Source organism: Cimex lectularius, unplaced genomic scaffold (genome assembly GCF_000648675.2).
Source record: "Cimex lectularius strain Harlan isolate CLEC.00 unplaced genomic scaffold, Clec_2.1 scaffold27, whole genome shotgun sequence".
Lineage (NCBI taxonomy): Eukaryota > Metazoa > Arthropoda > Insecta > Hemiptera > Cimicidae > Cimex > Cimex lectularius.
The window spans coordinates 1,745,289-1,768,976 of NW_019392670.1; the positions used below are offsets into that span (position 1 = coordinate 1,745,289).

General features: G+C 34.7%; 3 protein-coding genes across 6 annotated transcripts; 1 reads left to right on the plus strand and 2 right to left on the minus strand.

Moving 5' to 3' along the window:
• The first annotated feature begins 1,688 nt into the window (after positions 1-1,688).
• On the plus strand, positions 1,689-9,903 carry LOC106667222 (V-type proton ATPase subunit C). 4 transcript variants are annotated; one of them, XM_014395045.2, is made up of 10 exons: positions 1,691-1,809; positions 3,776-3,925; positions 4,086-4,239; positions 4,324-4,510; positions 4,609-4,707; positions 6,739-6,900; positions 7,055-7,148; positions 7,218-7,315; positions 7,388-7,535; positions 8,561-9,903. In XM_014395045.2, the coding sequence occupies exons 1-10, from the start codon at positions 1,756-1,758 to the stop codon at positions 8,657-8,659; spliced, it is 1,245 nt and encodes a 414-aa protein (XP_014250531.1). In that variant the 5' UTR covers positions 1,691-1,755; the 3' UTR covers positions 8,660-9,903. The 4 variants fall into 4 exon arrangements, with proteins under 4 accessions (XP_024081024.1, XP_014250531.1, XP_014250532.1 ...); XM_014395046.1 differs by lacking the exon at positions 1,691-1,809 and adding an exon at positions 3,463-3,673; XM_024225256.1 differs by having other exon boundaries at positions 1,689-1,809; positions 4,086-4,510.
• On the minus strand, positions 8,856-18,688 carry LOC106667154. The gene is made up of 5 exons (XM_014394881.2): positions 17,929-18,688; positions 13,835-14,190; positions 13,621-13,763; positions 13,289-13,444; positions 8,856-10,245 (listed from the first exon to the last, which is right to left on the minus strand). The coding sequence occupies exons 1-5, from the start codon at positions 17,949-17,951 to the stop codon at positions 10,228-10,230; spliced, it is 696 nt and encodes a 231-aa protein (XP_014250367.1). The 5' UTR covers positions 17,952-18,688; the 3' UTR covers positions 8,856-10,227.
• Positions 18,689-19,347: 659 nt separating this feature from the next.
• On the minus strand, positions 19,348-23,688 carry LOC106667153. The gene is made up of 4 exons (XM_014394880.2): positions 23,548-23,688; positions 23,172-23,231; positions 19,756-19,827; positions 19,348-19,663 (listed from the first exon to the last, which is right to left on the minus strand). The coding sequence occupies exons 1-4, from the start codon at positions 23,599-23,601 to the stop codon at positions 19,442-19,444; spliced, it is 408 nt and encodes a 135-aa protein (XP_014250366.1). The 5' UTR covers positions 23,602-23,688; the 3' UTR covers positions 19,348-19,441.

The following is a 23,688-nucleotide window of genomic DNA, read 5'->3' on the forward strand; positions in this document are numbered from 1 at the left end:
GCAAAGTCCTTTTTATTGAATTAGTCCATGCTTTTCGGACACAAAAAAAATCGATTACTTTTTTAACTCGTTTCATGTAATTTTTGAAAAATAAGTTAAAACAAGACAGGTGGATTCTAAAAAGAAACAGGTCAATATATTTATTTTACGGAAACAGTTCATTTGAACTAGTTCAAGAACTACACATCACTAGGATTGACATAGAGTTGGGCTAAGCCGTTCCTTTTGAGGAATAGTTCCTTCTGGGAAAGCTCGTTTCATTAAACTAATTAGTTTATGCTTTTTGGAGAAGGAAAAAAGAAAGCTGTTACGTTTTAAAAGTTGGATTTAACTTGTATCATGTAATTTTCGATAAAAGTTATACTAGTACAGAATAGTGAAGAAAAGGACTGAAAAATACCTATAATTCATTAAAAAGAAACATTGGTCAGTACAGTTCTTTTCCGGGATTAGTTCAGTTGAAGTAGTTCGTTCAAGAACTACACATCACTAGGATTGACATGGGCAAGCCGTTCCTTTTGAGGAATAGTTCATTTTGGGACAGTTCAGCGAACTAGGTAATTCATATTTTATGAAGAAGACACAAAAAAGAAAACAGTTACGTTTTTAAAGTGGGTTTTGTGTTATACTTGTTTCGTGTAATTTTGGAAAAATTTAAAATGTATATTTTTTACCTTCTTTCCTTTCCTAAAAAAGAGATTCTTTAAATTAGGGAAGTCCAAGAGACACGTTTTTTCTCAGCATCTCTTAAAGGTTAATTTATATCACCTTTTTACTTCTATGTTTCTGGCTATTTTTTCTTATTCTGCTCATCATCAGGAAACCCTAACAAGAAGTACAGCTTAAAAAAGAAATATACATAATAATCTACAGACGTGGAATCAACTACAATAATATAAATAAAATTTTAAATTAATGGAAGATAAAAAGAAAAAACTGAGATAGCAAACGTTCACTAAAAAGAACGGTCAGGGTAATTCTTTTACAAGAAAAGATCATTTGAATAAGTTTGTTCATTAAGTATTTATCGCTAATTGGCTAATGGTACCTGGTTTTGTACCACTGATGACGTAAATCCCAGTTCATCAAGGAATTTGGTTATTAGGACCAGTTGTAATGATTAACCGTTGGCTGTCATTGACAAGGAGTCAGAACCATTTTACAGTACCTTTTTTTAAAATATATTTATTAAAATTCCTTGGAATCTGCTGGGATTTTATCCCAGAACCGCGAGTGTGGCACGAGTCGGACACACTAGCCACCTGTAGTCAATTGGAACTATGCTGGGAAACTTAATTTTTATATTTGTCAATTTGCCCCTTTCAGACTGTCTGATAGTCCAAAAACAGGCATTTAATTTGGTCTATGAGTGTGGCTTCCAGGGCAACTTTCAAAGGTCCTAAAAGCTCATTTCCTATCAGTTTAACAGTCTCAAATGTATCCAATAGACCATTTGGAGTATTATTTATTGGTTGTAACTTTGTAGGAACGAGCAAGCTAGGTTGCTAAAATTCTTGAATAATGGGATTTAAACATCTTGAATAGAGGGGTGATTTCCTGCTCTCAGCATCTCTTAAATTATGTGCTGTTCTAAAAAAAATGTCTGTTAAGCAGTAGACAATTATTGTAACTATAACAACAATTAATGATATTTGGTGTAGTTTTGTTAACAAAAACAAATATTTTGAGGAAACCATACACAATAATATTTAAAAGCTAGGGAAAATTATTTTGAATACAGAGTAGTCGGTCATCATGTTCAAATTAAAGAAAAAGTGGAATTTTTCATCCCTGTTCTGTAATACAAAGGTAATTAATTCATTAAATACATTTTTACAAGTGTTATAAAAAAATCACATTGGTTAACCATAACTATTCCACCAAAGAATTTACTTTTTTTTATGCTCAACCTTTAGCAGAATGGCTCTTTACACATTAGTGTTTACGAAGTTTCATTACAGTTGTCTAATGTTATTATAAAGAAAAGTCCTAGCCCTGATCAAATATCTCCAATTGTTTTACAATACTATAATTCCACTTTAGCTCCAATATTAACAAAGTTGATTTAAAAAAAGTCATGGGTTCGAATCCCACTCATGACACTAACTGTTCCATTTCAACCAAGACCTTACATAAAAAGAATAATTAATTGAAAGAAGGAATTTGGCCAATTAGACCATTAAACATAATGGATTTAAAGTTGATTAACTTACTCTAGGGGCTTACCAAATATTCTTAAATTCAATTTTGTTAAACCAATTTTCAAATAAGGAGATAAATTAGACGTTCAGAACTAGAAACCTATCTGCATCTAATCAAAGTCTTTGAATCTTTCATACTTAATAAATTACCACCTTATTAAAGAGTTTAATAATTCCACAACAACATGGCTTCCATTCATTTGGATCCGCTACTAATATGATACTCTTTCAGGATTAGTAGTAGTAGTAAAAGTGAAATATTTTACTGCACACTTATCTACAGATGATTATGCTACATAGATAATAAACTATTCTTAAATATATTCATATTTAACTAGCAGAAGTCAAGCTGTTAAATTGTCATCTTTAGTTTCAAACAAACATTTTGTCCCTTCTGGAGTTCCTCAAGGATTTGTTCTTAGTCCTTTCTAGTTTAAACATTTTATAAACGATATTTCCTCTTGTTTTTCACATATCCATTTTCTATTCTTTTCTGATGATCTCAAATCTTCAAATCCATAGAATCCATTGATGATTATTTTTGACAAAATTCTCTAACCAACCGTGAGTGCTTATTTTACAACCCAATATATCACATCTCCTTCTGCGGATAAGACTAGCACTACCGTCTGTTAATAGTTGCGTTGGTTCTCTTCTGCCTTTTTGCAGAATCTGCACTATGTTGGTTAATACCAATCATTTTCAAGTGTCCATTCAGTCCATTTATAATATATTTCTGTTTTTAATTAAATTTTAATCATTCCCTCTTCTAATTTAATTCATTCATTCTACGTTTATTTTTGTAAATGTTAATTTTTCTGTCAATGTCACGATAGCTCAAGTGGTTGGTTAGAACCGCAGCGTATTGGGCCGAAGGTCGCGGTTTCGAATCCCGCTCATGACACTAACTTTTTCAACTCGACCAAGACCTTAGATAAAAAGTATAATTAATTGAAATAATTGATATGATCAATTATGACCGATAAACATATATGGATTAATTTTTCTCGAAGTTTACCGCGGACCACAGTTTGGGAAGCTCCGTTGTAAGGTGACGAAAAGTTGATTGAAAATCAATGACGTCACCTCGTATCCAATAAACAACCAAATAATTTTCTTAAATGATAAAAAAAATGCCTCACCCTAAAGTCTTTTTAAAAAAATGCTTTTTTTCCGCTCGGATGAATTTTATAAATTTAAAATTGAAATTCAGTCAGCCGGATGTAGCGGTGGACGGCCCTTCGCACCTCCAGTCGACATTGGCCGTCGGTCGGGGGAAAAATTTCTACTGCATTGAATGGGTTACGCCCATTGATAGCAGCTGATCTTTGTTGTCCTTGTTTTTCTCTCCTTTTACTTTGGATTATGGCAAAAACTTATTTCTAATCCGACAGTCCAGACGTTTCCACTGTTCAGAACACAATCTCAGATTCTTCGTTTTCAAAATCAGTTCGAGTTTGCATTTTATATTGGTAGGGACGTTCAGAGGAGTAGAGGAACTACGCCTATTTTCGCTGTTTTTCTTCACTAATCTTTTTTTCTTCTTTTTTCTGTCTTCTCGAATTGGTTTCAAGCCGTTGGAAGTAGTGACCATGAGCGAATACTGGTTGATTTCCGCCCCTGGGGACAAGACGTGCCAACAGACATGGGAGGCGATGAACAATGTGACGAACAAACAGCACAATCTTTCCGAAAACTACAAGTTTCACATTCCGGATCTGAAGGTAATTAATAAAATAAAATAACATGAGATTTTCTTATCCGATCAGATGCCTTTTGTAAATATGCTCCCCTAGGCGGGTAAGTGTGAGAGTGTTCAGATCAATAGCTTTCCTTCTCCATGATCAATTTCGTTCGGATAAACCCGAGTGTTATCTTTTACAGGTTGGTACTCTGGACCAGCTGGTCGGCCTGTCGGATGACTTGGGCAAACTTGACAATTACGTTGACCAAGTGACGCATAAAGTCGCTCAGTATCTGGGAGAGGTTGTGGAAGATCAAAAAGATAAACTGCATGAAAATTTAATGGCGAACAGCAGTAAGTTTTCAACAGACTTTGAGATTAAACATTCTTGTACGCCTGGTTTTATTTGTGTCATTAATTTTTTTTTTATTTTTTTAGTGGATCTACCATCTTACATAACAAAGTTTAGCTGGGATCTGGCTAAATATCCGATAAAACAGTCCCTAAGAAATATCGCCGATATAATAAGCAAACAGGTGAGCCAGATTGACGCCGATTTGAAAACAAAATCGACAGCGTACAATAATTTGAAAAGCAATCTGCAGAACATGGAAAAGAAACAAAGGTCGGTGAGATATCACTACAAGATATCGCTTATCTTTAATATTACATGAAAATAAATTTGATATACAAGATTTTTCAACTTTGTTTAAATTTTTTCAGCGGTAGCCTGTTAACTCGCAACTTGGCAGATCTGGTGAAGAAAGAACATTTCATTCTCGACTCGGAATACCTGACTACATTGCTCGTTATTGTTCCAAAGTAAGTACTCATAGACATAAATGATTTACCTTTAGTTAAATTTTTAAAAAAAGTTAAGAAAGTATTTACAAGATTATTTATACATACCATAAGGTTTGTTCCATCACACATTCAAACCATCAACAAATTGGCCGGTATTTGCAATGTTGAGTTTTGGTGTTTCAACCCAAACTCAAATTGTCAGTCGGCCGTTCCAACATATTTTTAAGCCAAGTTTGTGACTATTTTTGACCATCAAAATAGTCCGAGGATTTGCCTAGGGAAAGGCTGTCAGAAACGCGTCAAATTGCAAACTTCTTACTTAACTAGTGACCAGGTTTATATGTCAAATACATACATAAAGTACTTTTTTAAATTTGCATAAATAAAAATGCACCTTTCACTCACATGTATCACTAGTAGCTTCCATTATGCACATTCATACTGAGGCAGTTATTTCATAGTAAGGGATACCCACAAAACTCATTTAAGTATGTCTAGCATTTATCCTTTCTGTCCTTCTCCATCTTTACAATTTTTCTTTATATAATTACATTTTTCCAAAATCATGGAAGCAGGCGATTGTAAAACCCCTAACTAAAATTCCTAATCCCACCTCCCCTAACAGGCCTCATTTCGGAATGGCATATTTTCTGCTTATTACAAACGTCCACATATAGATAAATTATTAGGTGCATGAAGTGAAAGCAAAATAAAAAAGTGAGAGTGCAACAAAACTTGTGCTTCCACTCGCATATTTTCTCCACTTCCTAAACCCTAGCTCTAGCCCTACAACTAACCTAACCGAATTCATCCATACCCCCCTACTTAAATTAACCAAAACTAACTCATCCCTTACCCTACCTAAATTAACCTAACCTAACCTGTCCCTTACCCTACTGAAATTAACCAACTTAATACATCCCTAATCCTACATAAACTAAACAAACTAATTCATCCCCTAACTGTACCTAAACTACCCCAACCATACTTAACCCATGTGCACTCCACTGCAATGTGAAAATGGCTTTTCGTGTACTAATGGATTTAAGATAGATGTATCTCTTCCTTATCTAAAGTTATCCTATATATTAATGCAAATCCTTCACCTCTTAAACAAGAAGTGATTTTTACTATTTCTGTAACTGGAAGTGAAATATCATTTCCTTTTTGAATATTGTTCCTAGGTTCACTAATTTCGTGGTCCGCTTGACCAATTAATATATTACAATTAATTAAGGTTTTTAGTTGAGATAAAAAAGTCAATGTCACGAGCGGGATTCGAACCCACGATCTTTGGCTAGATACGCCCCTGCTCTACCACTTGAGCTATTGTGTCCTCGATCCACTCAGACACTAACTTCCCAAAAAATGGCAAAAAGGAGGGAAAATTCAAAAGGTGGGGTTGAGATGGGAAGTTAGTGTCCGAGTAGATCGAGGTCACGATAACTCAAGTGGTAGAGCAGTGGCGTATCTAGCCGAAGATCGTGGGTTCGAATCCCGCTCGTGCCATTGACTTTTTTATCTCAACTAAAAACCTTAATTAATAGTAGTTGTTCCTAGGGTTGTAAGTACTGCATTTAGGAGGGGTGTTGCAATTTTGGCTCTATGTTGCATGGTAACCGGTTTATAAGAGTGCCGTGTGGGATGGTTGACTATACATCTATCTAATCAGATAGTGAAAATAACTAGTAGTTTGTAATAAATGTATGTGGTTGGAGAAGGAGTACACTGTTTATACCAATTCACTTTTTGTAAATTATGGTTCTAATCATAGATATTATTTATACTATTTATACCGATTGTGAATTTAAATTAATCTTTAACAAAACAATATAAATTGAACTATTTTTGAATAATGGATTTCAGATGAAATCACTGAATCATAACCTTTTCCCGATAAACTCAATTGATTCTTTCATCATTGAAAAGTTACCATTATACTTAATAAATAGATAAACTATTGCTATTTAGTAATGCATATTTTAAATGTGATTCATCAAATTTTCTCACTGATCGAATGTCTTAAATGTATTTATTTGTTTTTGTTAGAGCTTTGTTCAATGAGTGGAGTTCCAATTATGAGAAGATTACGACTATGATTGTACCACGTTCGACTGAACTGATTTTTCAGGATAACGAATATGGTCTTTTCACTGTCACACTTTTTAAAAAGGTTGCTGCTGAATTTAAACATCATGCCGGCAAGAACAAGTAAGTTGGGTTATTTATTCTTGTATATTTTTCTCCAGCAATCATCCTTATTTGATTCTTGTAACAGTTTTTGTTACCCAATTAATTCCAAACACAAATTCTGTAAGAGTTTCTGCAAAGAAATCAATCAGAATCATATGAAAAATATTTATAGGTTTGTGGTTCGAGAATTCATATATAATGAAGAAGAACTTGCAGCTGGAAAAAATGAGATCACAAAACTTGTAATGGATAAGAAAAAGCAGTTTGTAAGTATTAATATTGTAATCGATATAATTTGGTTGATCTCTGTTTTTAATATTTTTTTTTTCTCCCAGGGACCGTTGGTTAGATGGCTAAAAGTCAACTTTAGTGAATGTTTCTGTGCTTGGATTCATGTTAAAGCCCTTAGGGTCTTTGTTGAATCTGTTCTCAGGTAATGTATACATGTGTGTACAATCAGATAAATTTAAATAATTTTCATTTCATTTACTGTTTGATTCGGCAGATATGGCCTTCCAGTCAATTTTCAAGCTATGCTTATTCATCCACATAAAAAATCATTAAAACGTTTGCGAGACGTTTTGAATCAGCATTATGGTCACTTAGACAGCAGTGCACAACAACAAGGCGGGCAGTCAAGTGCAAATACTGATGTGAGTATTGTGTGTTAATTGTACAATGAAACCCAGGAAGAAATGTTTAAGGACAGTTTTAAAATGGGTATTTTAAAAAATGGATAGCAATTTTATATTGCACATAATACATTATATTTTATAGAAAAAATATAACGACCTGAGTCTAATAAGTAAAAACATATATAAATGTTTACAATTTAAAAAAGTTCAATCTTAATTTGTTTTATTAAACTAAAGACATGCTTGTGATGCATCATTAATTTGTTCACCATGATTTTTTTTTCTTCCTTTTCTTTATAAAATTAAACTACCCAAAACAGCTCTTTTAATTTTACAAAAGTAGAAAAATTGGACCAAATATCTACACTAAACGCAGACAAAAAGAATAGAACATTTCAGAAGTTGCAAAACTCAACTTTAACATAATAAAAAACAACAGAAAGAAAAATTCTATGTAAAAATCAAACAAAACACATAAAAAGAGACTGAAATTTTAAATTTACCAGTTTTTGAAAGATATAGTCTTTGTTTTGTTTTTTTTGTACCAAAAATTAAATGGAAAGTTGTAAAAGGTTGCTTTCTTAATGGAAATTCAAAACTCTTTTAATGGTTTCTTGGATTTTCCCAAAAACAAATAGTTCAAGAGCTGTGAGTACATTTATGACGAAAATTGTAGATTGTTGAATAAAAAACGTAAAATGTTGAATATCTGCGAAAGGGTTGAAAATCGCACCATGGTTCATATGAACTTTTTTGGTACATTTGAGGTGTAGAAGCACTTGATGAACTTTGTCATACAAATAGCGAAATCACCATCTATACAACTGTTTATGTCAACTGACCTCAGGTCTGCGACTGGTATGGAATGGTTCCATTATGGTGGGGTTTAAAATGCATATCATTATTTTTTACCAGGGCTATGCATGTCCATTAAGAAGGATTTCACTTTATAACCTTGTGGATCGTTTATTTCCAGTACTTGTAAACACATTATCATATATTTAAGTGCATTGATGAAACCTAGATTTTTTTTTTTTTTTCAGAGTGTTGACATTCCAGGACTTGGCTTTGGACAAGCTGATTATTATCCCTACGTGTACTATAAGATCAACATTGATATGTTAGATACTAAGAATTTGTAGACCTCTGACAATTACCATGAATTAAAAGTGTTTCTTATAGGTAATATTATCCATTGTAGTTTTGTAATAGTATTTAAACATTTGGGGCTGCTGTAAATTACAGGAAAAAGGTATTTTTGGATCAGTACATTATCAAACGTAAAACATCATTGGAGAAAGGGTTTTTAATAGAAACAACATCAATGTATCAATGGTGGTTGGAAATACTTTTAAAATGTATAATTAAATAAGGTGATAAAGCATAATATGATTTCCAAGGCGGTCAGAAAATTCAACATATGTTCATCTTGCAAATTGTCCTTTGATTCTGTCTATGAAAAATTAAATCTACAACACTCAACACCTTATAACGGTGGTTATAATATGCTTTGATAACCAAATCGAACGTGTAAACGGTCATAGTTTGCATTTAAACTGTTGTAAATAATTACTAGATTGTTTTATTGTAATTTTTGTAGATACAGAATTGGCTTGTCAAAAAAGAATTGTTAAATTTTAAATGGAATTTTATGTTTGTTGAGAATAATACAAATACTTTTAAAGTCGTTGAGTTATTATTGAAAGAGAATGATTCTTAATAACATCTCAACAGTTGTATGGTTGGAATATAGAGCTTATATTGTTAAATTGTCTGTTATGTTATTTTAATTGATTCCAGTTGTGTATATAATGTGCTGTGCAGTTAAAAATTTATTTTCAAAACTTGCTGTTATGATCTTGGAGAATATTATTTTGCTTAGGCAGTTCGATGAATAAAGCAATACTATCATTGTCAACAACCATTTACGGTATTTTCATAAATGTATATTTTATTTGGTCAAATTTTCAAAGCTTTCACAACTCGAGGAATGAATTTATGTACAATATCAAATGTTGTTAATTAATAGTCACTGTATTAACAAATAATAAAGGTGTTTTTAGGTTACTCTTGATTTAAATTTATTAGATTATTTTTTCTTGATTTCAAGCTCTTGTTACATTCCCATCTAAAATATTGTTTCTTGTAGCCTTAGTTCAGTATTTTTAGCATTACCACTGAAAGTATTTTAAATGAAATTAAATAATCATTGTGATTTTTAAATGTGTACAATTGTAAATAACATTCCAAATGTTGCACAATGAATTTTGCGGTAAAATTCAGTATTTATTAAACAACAGATGCTGTTTAATGATCCAACGTTTTTACTTTTTGTTCTAAACTGCAACATAATAGTGTTCTGAAATAAACATATTATCATCATGAATTTATTTTATTTGTCATTTAACCTAATTAAATTTAAAGTGGATCTACACTGTTGGTATCACTCCATGAATAGACACACAAGTTATTTCAAAACGGGTAGGAAATGTACAAAAATTGTAATGATTGAAAATGTGATGGATATATTTAAACGAAACACATTCTAAGACATTTTTTAAATATTTTATTTACATTACATTACAAATTTCAATTCATATACATTATGCTTAGGCATTTGTAGCTTCATAATCCAAATTTGTTTCATAATGTATAAGAGAGTAAACCAAATTCATCAAACGTGACAAAAGTAGACACATGGTCATAATTTTCAAGGTCTGTGGTTAGTCTGAAACAAATTAAGAACACATTTAATTTGTGGACTGTTAAAAAAATCCTACATAACCTAACCATTAATAATCTAATCTGCCCCTAACATCCCCTACTTAAGCTCACCTTTCACAATCTAATGTCTCCCGAACACTAACCCTACCTAACCTAACCATCATAATATAACCTCTCCCTAACACTAACCATATCTAATCTAAACTTTTCCCTAATCTAACCTCTCCTTAACACTAACCCTGCCTAATCCAAACACATAACTAACACTAACCTACCTAATCTAAGCACTTCCCTAACACCAACCCTATCTAACCTAACCTAACATTAACCCTACTTAAGCTAACCATTCATAATCTAGCTTGTCCCTAACACTAACCTTACATAAAGTAACCGGTTAATATCTAACCTGTCCCTAACACTAATGCAGAAGTCTCTGTGACAAAAACTGGGGACCTCATAGACCGGTAGGGTTGGTGGTGTGGTGGACCAAGACTCCAGGCCAAAGCAATCAGGTTTTTAGTGGCACACAAAGGCAGACTTGTTTCAGTGTCACTGGGACTGGGGCGATAAGCATAACACCAACTGCAACCCTAGAGGTGTTGTTAAACCTTCCACCACTTCATATCTTAATCCAAGAAGAAACCAGAGCAGCGCCCAGGCTTATAAATGGACAACTATCTGCAAGAATAGGCCATGTAAATAAAGAATGGAAATTGAGGGAGGAGATACAGTCTGATGCCATCATATTAAGCATGCTAATCGATGCCCCTTCTCCAAAATATAATTTTACTAAAAAGTACAAGGTACTGATAGCATAACGGGAAGAATGGGCCAAAGGAATAACACTAAAGGCAAAATCCTACTGGTACACTGATGGCTCCAAAACCGACTAGGGCACGGGGGCTGGAGTCCATGGGATGAATCCAAAGACCGAACTAACAGTAAACCTAGGTAAATACGCTACAGTTTTCCAGTTTGAAATCATAGTGATTGAACACTGCACCAGGGAAATAAAAAGGCTAGGAATATATTCCAGGAAGATAGCTATCTTCTCTGACAGTCAGGCGGCACTAAAGGCCCTAGCCTCATGCGAGGTGAAGGCAAATGGCATTTGGAACTGCATGGAGTCCCTGACAGAATTCAGTGACACCAATGACCTGACCCTGGCATGGATCCCAGGGCCCTCAGGGCCGTGCCTAAAGGCAACGAAAAGGTTGATATGTTGGCCAAAGAGGGAACCAACATGGACTCTGTAGGTCCTGAACCCTACTGTGGCTTAGCATCTTTCCACAAAAGAAGATACATCTGCAAATGGATCCTTAATTAGTCCAAAACCTGTGGAAAAATACCACCTGAAGTGATTCATAGAAGAGTCATCCGTAAAACTTACAAAGGAATTACTGGAAGGCAACTCCAACTTATCCAGGATGGTGGTTGGAATCCTGACAGGGCACTGCCACTTAAGAAAGCACATGTATTGGATATGAGTGCTGACAGAAGAAACACTGTGCAGATACTGCCAGGAAGTGGAGGAGACTGCAAAAGACGTTTTATGTTTCTGTGAAGGCAGGTGCATGTTCTTGCAACTAGGACAGGAAAAACCACAAGCAAAATCCTGCAGCCAGTGAGTTATAAAAAACAGGGGAGCAACCCTACCTAACCTAACCCTCTCTAACACTAACCCTACCTAATCTAAATACTTCTGTAACACTATCTTTACCTATCCTAACTATTCGTAATATAACCCCTCCCTAACACTAACCCTACATATCCTAACTATTGATAATGTAACCTGACCATAACACTAATCCCACTTAACCTAACCATTCATAATCTAACCTCTTCCTAATACTAACCCTACCTGTTGGCCTGTGCGGGACCCTATGTAAGTTAGAATCCTTTTGTTCTTTGAAGTGTCATTTTTATTATTTTCAAAATTTATCGCAATTCAACCTTGTAATTTCGAAATCCTGTAAATAATTGTAACCTCTGAAGTTGATATTTTAAATTCTCCTTTTCTCATAATTATATAATTATGCATATTCTTGGGATAGTAATGCACTCCGAACTCTGGCTGACGGTTTTAATACCATGCCATAATAATACTGTGTTTTTTATTTTTAACTTTAAATTTTTTTTTTCATTTTGTAAATAAAGTATATCTATCTATCTATCTATCTATCTATCTACTAACCCTACCTAACCTATCTTTAATACCAACTCTATCTAACCCAACCCATGAACAACCTGTACGTGTGAATCCAGCTCCAAAATATATCCATGTTTCCATCCATCAGAAAGAACAACCTTGAGCTGTTCTATGTTATACAAATGGAAATGTTGTTTTATTTGTTAAAAGTGTATAAACAGTTCAAAAATTGATGGGCGGGAAGTTGTGGCCCCTAATAAAGCTTGTGCGATATTCACTAACTAAAAGTATTGTGTGTAAGTGGGCATGGGTGTAAAGGGTTATTAACTTCCTAGCCTTTTTGCTTGCCTCATGCTTTAGCCCACTATAACAAGTAAATAAGATAATAAATAAGTATAATTAATTACCAATATATTATAACACTTGATGGGTTGCTGTGATGTAAAAATATTTCTATTCTTTTTGTAGATAAGTTTGATGTAAATAATACTTTAAGTATATATGTGAAAGATTAATTTAAATGTTGTTTTATTTGTTAAAAGTGTATAAACAGTTCAAAAATTGATGGGCGGGAAGTTGTGGCCCCTAATAAAGCTTGTGCGATAAACTAACTAAAAAAGCTTATTTTAGTTAGGTTTTAAAAAGTTAATAATAGTGAACTGCTGAGATCCACACAGTGGTGATCCTGCAGTTGGACTGTTTTTAATCAATTTGGTATCATCTCTGTCATATTTGTTTCTCAATATCATCAGTGTTGGGAAAAAACCTTATTCCAGACAGACCAAATGATTAGAAATGACCAAACTACTATTTTTTTAAATAATATTTACAATATCTATTCATTAGTACATAACAAATAAGTATTTACTGAAGGGGAAAATAAATCCTTTTTTATTACCTTCAATTGATTTATGTACTGAAGAAGTTGTGCTACTTCTAAATTTTCATAATTTAAACCTCTTCTTTGTCTGACAACTTTTGCTGGAGCTGCTGCACCTGGAAATTCTACGCCTACCATGTTTCCATTAGCACCCTGCAGCCCTTGAAGAAATTGCTGTAATTATATATTAATGACAATTTTATAAAAACAGTGAACTTAGGAATATAAGTTTTAGCTCTGATTATTAAAATTACAAATGAATCAGAAGTTTTGTGAACAGAAAATGTATTAAAAGGCAAGTCAATAAAGCAATCATTACATTCTAAAAAAAAATGTAGCTTATCGTTTACCTTAACAATCTTGATTAAAAAGGCAGCAAAAGTAAGAAATGAAATTGTCATAAGTGCACTTTCCAATGAAGGAAAGCTCATCATGTGCCCGTGTCCCCTTCCTTCTAAATTATCCGCAGTCCATAACAACTGACTGCGCCTCCCTAACAGTTTATTAAAATTGAATTATTAAAATAATATAATAATAATTATTAAAAGTATAAATATTACTTACATATTTGGTTTAGAATGTTATTTTGAAGGCGTTTCAAAAATCTAAGCTTATGCCTGATTGGGTGTTGTGCTTCTTCAACGAGGACATGGTGAGCATTAAGAAGTACAGATTCAAGCTTAGGGTCGAAGAATGTGTAGCTTTGATTAGAGTATTCATAGCTATAATTTTCCTCGTCATTTTCTAGAAGAATGGTTGGTTGCATTGTAGACGCCATACGGAAAAGGGAAATGTTTGGCGATAGTCTTTCTTGTGACTGTTTTTTAAATGAAGAAGGAATATCTTGGCGGCTTAATTTTGGAAGTTCTATCCATTCTCCTGATGTAATGATGACAATATAGTAAAATGTGATAAATAACCTGAAAATGCAATTTAAAAAAAATTAATCCATACATGTTTAGTGATCATAATTGACCTTATTAATTATTTCAATTAATTATTCTTTAGTGCTAAGGTCTTGGTTGAGATAAAAAAGTCAGTGTCATGAGCTTTATTAGCTTCATTTGTTTAGATGTAAATATACACATTTATTTTATTTACTTTTTAGATTTTTTGTCTTTGAATATCCATGCTTGTTCTTGCAACATTTGTCCGCCAGACAAACCTTGGTGTCTCCATTGTTTTATTTTGACAAATTTTGTCTTTGTTCCTTTTTTGTTGTAATTTATTTTTTACATGTGAAAATCCAGTTACAAACAGATAACATCTTAAAAATAATTTTGAAATATTTAATCTCAAAAATTTTTCACATTTCTTGATATTAAATTAATTGATGCTACAAATCAATAACTTTTGTTCCAATTTGATTTTTTAAAATATACATATATATTTAAACAGTCCTTCTTGACTTCTTGGCATTTTTAAGGCCTTCAGCTTTATTAAAAATCATATTCACATTAACAACCTACCCACTTTTAAGTTTAATTTTTCTGTATACTCTATGATTATCTCCTTTCTTTCTTATAGATTCCAATATCTACCAATACTGGTATTTCTCTAGACCTTTGATCAGTGGTGTTTCTCACGGTTCAATCATAGAACCAATGTTATTTTCCCTTTACAAAAATGATATATTCTTCTCTCTCTCTCTCTCTCTCTCTCTCTCTCTCTCTCTCTCTCTCTCCTGTTCCAAACATCACCTTTACGCAAATGATTTTCAGTTTTGCAGATTTAATCAACTGAGTTGCAGGACAGAATATTCTGATCTTCTTATCAACCTTAATCTGTTGCCTTTGTACAATTATGTGAGAAACCTTGGTGTAAAATTATCCTGCAACCTCTCATGGCAGCCAGATATTAATGACATTAGCAGAAGCCTTTTTATCACCTATTTTGGGCAGTGATTTGAGTATTCTGATTTGTTCAAATCTTGTCAAAAGTCTTGTCTTACCGTACTTCACCTTCAGTTCACTGTTGATTATTTTTTCCTTGTATTGGGTTGAAAGATCTCGATTAATTATCTGTTTTAACGGTTGTACTATTTTTGCTTTTAATCTCCCTCCAGAACTTACTAAAACTTATTCTTGGCTATGAGATTGAGCCCTATTTCACCTTACTAGCACACTAAATTTACTCCTTTATCTAGATCTAGACTTCAACACCATTACACTGATATTCAGGCATATTACAGATCATTTGTGATTGCTGGTGTGAGAGACTGGAACAGTCTGCCGTCCGGGTACACTCATCTGCCTCCTTGGTTTCATTCACCAGAGTAATCACTGATCACTTCAACCTTCTTTTCTAGACTTCATCCTTTCTTCCATTCCATCTGCTTTTCTTCACCCCACTCCTCTTCTCCATTTCTTCAAGCAAGTACCTACACAGTCAACCTCTATTATTGGCCAAACTTGAATCCTATGGTGTTCTTGGGAAACTACTAAAATGGTAGAACAGTTATCTTACGAGTAGACCTCAAAAAGTTAAAGTGAAATCCTATAAACCGAAAGAAATTCTGGTCTTTTGGGAGTTTCACAAGGATCTCATTTAGGACCAATTCTTTTTAATATTTTAATTAATGATATCAAACTCTCTCCCTCTAGTTTCCTTTCCTTCTATTTGCAGATGACCTAAGAATTGGTAAATGCTGTAGCCAAGGAGGTGGCACACATTCTCTGGTTTGATCGTGGGGTATCTTGTCTTGCCATTACTCTTGTGAATTTATTCCTTCCATAGACAATATGTCCCAGTGTAAATTTTGTCACTCAGCATTCCTCACTTTTACAAAAGAAAGGAATTGTTCATTGGGAGGAGTCTGTGAAGAGGGGTACACAATCTGAACACTTTCACCTATATAAAACTGTTTTAGAAACAAATATTACTCTGCAAGCTAAAGCAGACTATTAAGTGGCACTCAAAGTTTAGCTTGTCTCAGTGTCTCTAGAGCCATTGAGTACCATGCAAACTATGTCCTTGGAGGTGTTGTTAAACCTTCCACCTTTTTTTTCATATGTTAATCTAAGGAGAAGACAGAGCAGGCTCACAGGCTCATAAATGGACAACCATCTGCAGGGAAATGCCATGTCAACAAACAATGGAAACTGAGGGAGGGTATACAGGCTGATGCCATATTAGGCATGCCAATCGATGCCACCACTTGGATTCATAACTTCACCAACAATTACAAGATAATTATTCATGAAAGGAAAGAGTGGGCCAAAGGAAGGTCTCTGAAGGCCAACTCTTTCTGGTATACCGATGGCTCAAAAACTGGAAGCTGGAGTCCTTGGGATGAATCCAAAGATAAAACTGACTTTAAACTTAGAAAAATATGCTACAGTTTCCAGTCTGAAATTATACCAATTGAACACTGTGCCAGATAATTAAAAAGGAACACATTCCAGGAAGATAGCCATTTTCTCTGACAGTCTTGAGAGGTAAAAGCATAAAGCTTATGGAATTGTACAGGCACCTGGCAGGAGTGACCTGACAGAACTGGCAGATACCAATGACTTGACCCTGGAATGTCAAAACTTCAGCCTCATGAAGGGCATGGGTCCCTGGGTATTCAGGTGCCAATATGAATTCTCTAGGCCCCGAACCCTACTGTAGCTTAGCATCTTGCCACAAAAGAGGATACATCTTAAAATGAATCTTGAATGAGTACAAAACCTGGTGGAACAACACCCCATGCAAAGAGATTCATAGAAGGGCCATCCACAAAACTTACAAAGATATTACTGGAGGGCAACCACAACAAAACCAGTATTCTGGTTGTACTCCTGACTGCCACCTAAGAAGGCACATGCACCAGATAGGGGAGTACTGACAGAAGAAACACTGTGCAGATACTGCCTGGAAGAGGAGGAGACTGCAGAACACGTTTTATGTTTCTGTGAAGGTAGGTGCAGGTTCTTGCAACTAGGACAGGAAAAAACACAAGCAAGATCCTACACTAAGGAGTTGCTGGCAACGTGAGTTATAAAAAACATAGGAGCACAATAACTCTACTAAGGTCGAAGTGCAGAAGGCCTTATGGCAGCCTCTCTTTTCCCTATCCCTCGAGCCAAATATGGAATTTAGTTTTTTTTTGGCTGCGGTGACTCTGTATTGAATCTTTGTCAATTGAGGTAATTGTTCAAGCTGAAAAGGGAATTGCTATTTCTCAATTATTGAGGTTGAGGAAGGGCCTGCACAGGATGTTCTATGTGTAAATGCCAGGGCGGACCTTCATAATTTCCTTTGTAAATGCCCTATGGTGGCCGAATTTCGTCAGATCTACATGGAAAGTAGCTCCCTTGCTGGTCCAGCTAATTGTCAAAGATTTGACATGACCGTCTGTAAACCATTAATTGCTTTTACGAAAAAAGCCTGGGAACACAGGTACAGCCTAATAGAAGAGTTTAACTATTAATTTTGTAACTGTCGTTAAATTAGTGTATTAGTATTTTTTGTCTTATTTTAAGATTAACTATATACTACAGGGAGTAAAAGAAAAGAGTACAAATTTTATTTTAGATTAATTTACTATGTATTATGTATGTTTACTTATGCATGTATTTATTTTTTACTGTTAACTGAAGAATAAATAATTTTTTTTATATAAAATTATCCCGTTCATTGGAATCGGGAGAAAAAAGCTTGACTGAAGTGCTTACCCGAATTTGTCCACACGTGTCATCTCGTAGCTCGCCTGTGAAGAATTGCGACCGTGGTAGACACCTAGAACAATTATTTCAGGCAGAGCACGACTCCGTGACCCTAGCGGTCTTTTAAATATCTTAATGACGAAGAATGTGAAAAAGGAAGCTGTAAACAATTGGAGGGAATCTTTCTTATAATATGCAGTACATTTTTTTTAAAGAAAACTCGGGGATGCAACATCCAACGGGAATCAATCTCTTATATCCCTCGCCTTTATTATTTCTTATTTGTTGAACTAACCACAAGATCGATCGATCAAGTAAGATTCTTGTGCAAAAATTTCGAATAAATTTCTAGTCATCACATCATGATTAAAGAACCCTCACTAAAACTGGCAAACATTACAGTTAAAAAGGGGAAAATACAAGTTTGTGATACGGCTACATACTGGTAACTAACACTAGACACCTACACAATATGGGTATATTCAATGATGACCACAATGAGACATAATCTAGGGATATGTTCTGGTCACCGGAATTTGTACACATACAAAACATGGGTATATTCAATGACGTAGGACCAAAATAACCATTCGTAGGCTATGCAATGAGGAGGAAGAAACTGCCGCCCATAAGGTCTGATTTGTGTGCCAGGACATAAAGGAGTTTTGAGTAATGGAAAAGCAAATAAACAGGCCAAATGAGGATCTGCAAGACCATATACTGGCCTAGAACCTATTTGGACAATAAGACTCCTAGATTTCGGAATGTGTTCAGCAAAAACAAAAGAAACATGGACGATCTCGACGAACTCCAGCGATGCCGGATATAGTAAACTCATTTTAGCGACTGATGCTTTTAGTGGCACAGAGAAAGGCCAATGTTGAGAGGGGCTGGTGATTGGAGTCAGATGAGCTGAATGTTGTTTTAGCAGAAGTCGGTAGCGAGCAAAGAGCTTTGTGCTGCAAGCAAACAACTTGGGTATATTCAATGATATAATGAGACGTAATTCTCCATGAAGTGAAAAAATTGCAGCAATGACGGCCAATGACCTACTACTTCTTAAGAGGAGAATCGAGGCTATCAAACGGAACTAAGGAACTAGGAAAAATACAATAAGCCTTTGGGCTGCAGTACTTGGGAAATATTGTCTCTTAGTACATAATCTTCCTCATCATCATAGTCAAATGTATTAACGAAGATAACTTCTGGTGATACTGCTCTTTACCGATCATCCTGGTCCTCCTATTATCACGGTTTTGATCAGTCTGATACGTTTCAACACAAGGTGACAGACATAGTAAACTCATTAGTTATGTTACCCAAAAACACCAGGCTTTGATTTAATAGAAAGCGACCTTAATAGAAATATTAAATTTTAATAGAAAGCAGGTCCAAAATAGTGTGGGCATGGGTCATTGAGTGAAAATGTTAAATTAAAAAATATATGTATTTGTACAATAAACCAGTCCCTTCGAATAATAACAAAAGATAAACTTGTCCCGTTCTTAAATATAGAAAGAAATTACGAGATGATAAACAAGAAATGTACAATTAACCACAACACGAAATAAATGACCAAACCAGTTAAAAACTTCATTCTCAATTTGAACAATTGGTCAAAAGCATCCCATGCAAGTGGCGATAGGGTTGTCTGTTTCTGTGGTTTGCACTTGCAATGCAAAGTCGGCTTTAAGCACCCGTTGTTCGACATCTTCTCGTTGTCACAAATAACTTCGTCACACTCCTGTGAATCAAAACAAAGGACAATTTAATATAAAATGAAGTGAAAATTGTATTTCTGGTATTAAGTATACTACACAACATGGAACATCTTACTTCTCTGTAGTGACTAACTTCACATTCTTTTTCGCAGTCTTCGGCTTGCCGTGTCATAGATTCTAAAGCCATCTGAAAACACAAAATATTATACAATTATATATTACAATTATAAAATGATCTGAAAAGACACCCAAATTGCAAATCCAAAGAAATTCTTTGCAGAACCTCCTGTAGATCTGTTTTTTAACCTACATCTGAACAAGCTAAACGCATTCAAAGCTAAACGCCTTAATATTAAACAAATCTATTTCAAGAAACAATTCCTCTATGTTATTTTCTAATTAGCTTATGATTTATTTACTCATGACATGTACAGATGGACACGCAACTAGGCCTAGGGATAGGTGGCCACAAAGCCTCTAGCAACTCGACCTAAAAGATCTATGGTGATCTACTTTTGTTAAACAGCAAGTCAGCTGTGTAAATCAATCTCCATAGTATAGCTGTTGGTTCTTTTGTGTAGCAGACTTATGGTTTTTCATTGCCTAGCCGTAGGAATCTACGTTTGGATCCACCTGGGGTATTGATTCTTCAGAGTTTGAACTCATGCCGGAAGGCATAGCAATATATTAACTTTAATATCTATCTAACGTATAGGCAGAGTAGAGGTGGCCACAAAGCCCCTAACATCTCGATTTAAAAGATCTGTTTGTTAAAAATCAATAGTTAGCTTTGTGAATTTACTCGGATTTGAACTCACGCCGGAAGGTGCTACATCATGTTAATATTTATCTAAGGTGTAGGCATAGCAGAGATGGCCACAAAGCTTCTAGCTCTTCGACCTAAAAGATCTTTTGTGATTTTGTTTTTTTAGAGCTTGCTAGTCAGCTTTAGGCTGTTAAGCAAGACCCATAGCCTGGCTAGCGCTACTTTTATGTAGGAGACTTGTTGTTATTCCTCGCCTAGCCGTAAGTATCTACTCCTGGATATACCTATCATCCCTGGGACGTTGATCTACCGGGATTTGATCTCAAATATTAAGGTAATAGCAACATTACCTTAATATTTTTCTAAGGTGTAGGGTTAGAAAATGTTGTTATGGGATCACAATGAGGTTTAAAACAGAAATTAACTTTAAACCGCTTTGACGATAGCTCACAACAAAGTGTCGACGTCCTAGCGTTCTGAAGAACTCGAGCTATTTCTTTTGCTCTAAGTTTGTTAAATCTACGCCCATCCGTCGGTACACTTTAACCAAACGGAAGTTCAGTTAAATCTTTCATCTTGCATTGTTTCAGCTGCAGTCACGTATGCTAGGGTTTTTGTGCCAACATGCCACCAATGATTATCAAGTTTTTAGATTTTTTCTGAGAGTCCTAAATGCACATCTGCAGCTTTTAGGAGCACATAAAATATTGTTGACCGAATGACGGAACTGCACCCTCATATGGCAACAAAAAACATTCCTTGTAACAAAAAAAGAGGTTAATGTTATATTGTTCATAAAATTGGGACATTAAGGAACATTTAACTCCAAATTTATTAGTGGTTCTGGGAATGAAATAAGGCCATTGTAGCAGCAGAAGTTAAAATGGCTGCGGTTTTCTCGGCCTCAAAGTGTTTAGCGTTGCAGTGGGCACATCTAACATCCTAAGTTGTGCTCAGGTTTGGAGTTTTCGTTCAACATAAACTGCTCAAAAATAAAAGGGATATTTGTAATTTATTCTTATTCTATTAATTTTAATTAAATTAAACCCTTTCCATTCCCAGATCCTAAATGACGTACAAGATGTTTTGGCAAGGCTTTTATCACCTGCAGCAACAGCCCACCACCAGCAACTCAAGAGAGCAGCAACGAACGCCTAGAAGAGAACACTAATAGAAATGCTGTTATGTTTATGGATGAGTCGCGTTTCTGTACAGCTATAGCAGGCACCGAAGAGTCTACCGAGAATAGGGTGTAATGGTCTGGGCTGGGTTTTACACTTGAGGACGAACTGGATTCCATATTGTTGAAGGCTTCCTCACCGCGGTCCGTTATGTCCAAGAAATTTTCGATGATACATCCCTCCGACCAGGGATCTCATTGGCAGGTAGATTTCGGGATGACAATGCCAGACCTCATAGAGGCAGAGTTGTTCATCAGTGTTCAGAAGACCTGGGAATTTCCCATCTGCCCCTTCCCCCGTTGTCTCCAGACATGCACTCCTGCAACTGAGTGCAGCGTTGCAACATCTATGTAGTGAAATTCCTTATGAAATTAATGACACCCATATGAACAGTATGCCTAACATGTGCACAGAGGTTTTAGCTAACAGAGGACATTATACACGGTATTAATTGTTTAAAAAAAATATTGTGTCCAGTAAACAAGATCATTGAATTAAAATACTACAAAATTGACCATATCCCTATTCATTTTTAAGCAGAAATCATACACAGAGCGAGTGTTCGGAACGGAAAACCTGCCTTCGGTTGGATGAGCGACCACTTCTTGATTATTCATTTCATTATTAGACTGTTAAGGTTCGTGGTTAGTATAACAAAATACAATACAAAAAGTATAATATAAAAATATAGTATAAAATAAAACATACATGCTAATAATAAAATCAAAAAATACATAAAAAATAATACTATAAAACTCCCATATAATAAAAACAACAGTTATGTGGTTAGTCACAGGACACTGGTTAAAACAACAAAAAATACAATGCACGATTAAAAAAAAATACAATAATAAAAAATATAATACACTTTATCACAACAATATTAGTAATGAAAAGTGTTTTTTAGTACTGAAAAGTACTGTAGCTGAAACTGCAAGGCGGAGAGACGTACACAATGGCCGAAGGATGATTTATGAAGTTTGAATTCCGGCGACTGCCCTCACCAATCATATTTTAATTATCTATTTACAATCATCGCGATTAATAATTCATACTTTTGATAATTTTCCGAATAGATTTGAAGTCAGGGCTTTTGTTTAAGCAATCAAGAACGAAAATCTGTAGAACGGTTCGGCCGGAATTTTGATCGTCGTTTCGGATGTTGACAATTATATATAAGATGTTTTACTTGTTGGGTCGAAGAATGCAGTTGTAAAAAAAAGAAAAATAATAAAAACAGTATATGAGTGCAACCAGGCGAGGGTTAGGACTACAGGCCTCTGATTACTGCCAAGTGCCAAGCATTCCAGACCACTGACATACTTTGACTTCAACTCGTATGGGTTTATATGACTTTCAGAGTGTATTGTAATAGATTTCCAAGCTTGTTTTAAAAGCTCAATTGCTATATTCTTTTACACAGTGGAGAGACACAAACCCAAACCAAAGATCAGCCTTTGAATTTCTCCTTAAGACTCCGGCTCTTATGTCATGGTGTACCAGAAATATATATCCAAGTAAACTGCCTGTTTTATGTGCAATTACATCTAGTTGTATGCTTTATTAAGATTTAATTGTACTTACTACTTCGACTGTTACACATTCTAGACGGTCAGTCGCCGACTCGTCCGAAAGCGTTTCTATCTGAAAGAAACACGTTAAATTTAGTGTCCAGTTGGTTTTTCATTTGCTTGGATGGATTTCAAAAATTGATCGGCATTGAAACTTATTTTGGTCAAATTTTTATTAGAGAATATACCACATAAGATGACTGTTTTTCGAAATAAAATTTGCCTAGGGCATATCTGAGGGTAAGTAACTATCGTACCTCTTAACAACTTTAATCCTTTTTTTAGTGATAATTTAAACAAATGTTTAATGGCTTTGTGTTTTCAAGTACATCATCGTGTAAATGATCATCTTATGAGAAATATTTGAATTTTCCAGAAACGCTACTTACTTTTTGATCCGTACAACAAGATATTACTTTGACTTCTTCCATTTCTAGGTCCATTCATTCAAAGGGGACAGGCCACGTTAATTAAGAGACTGTCCTATTTTAGAGTTTATGTAAATCCAGTCGATGACTAGAAAAGGGGAA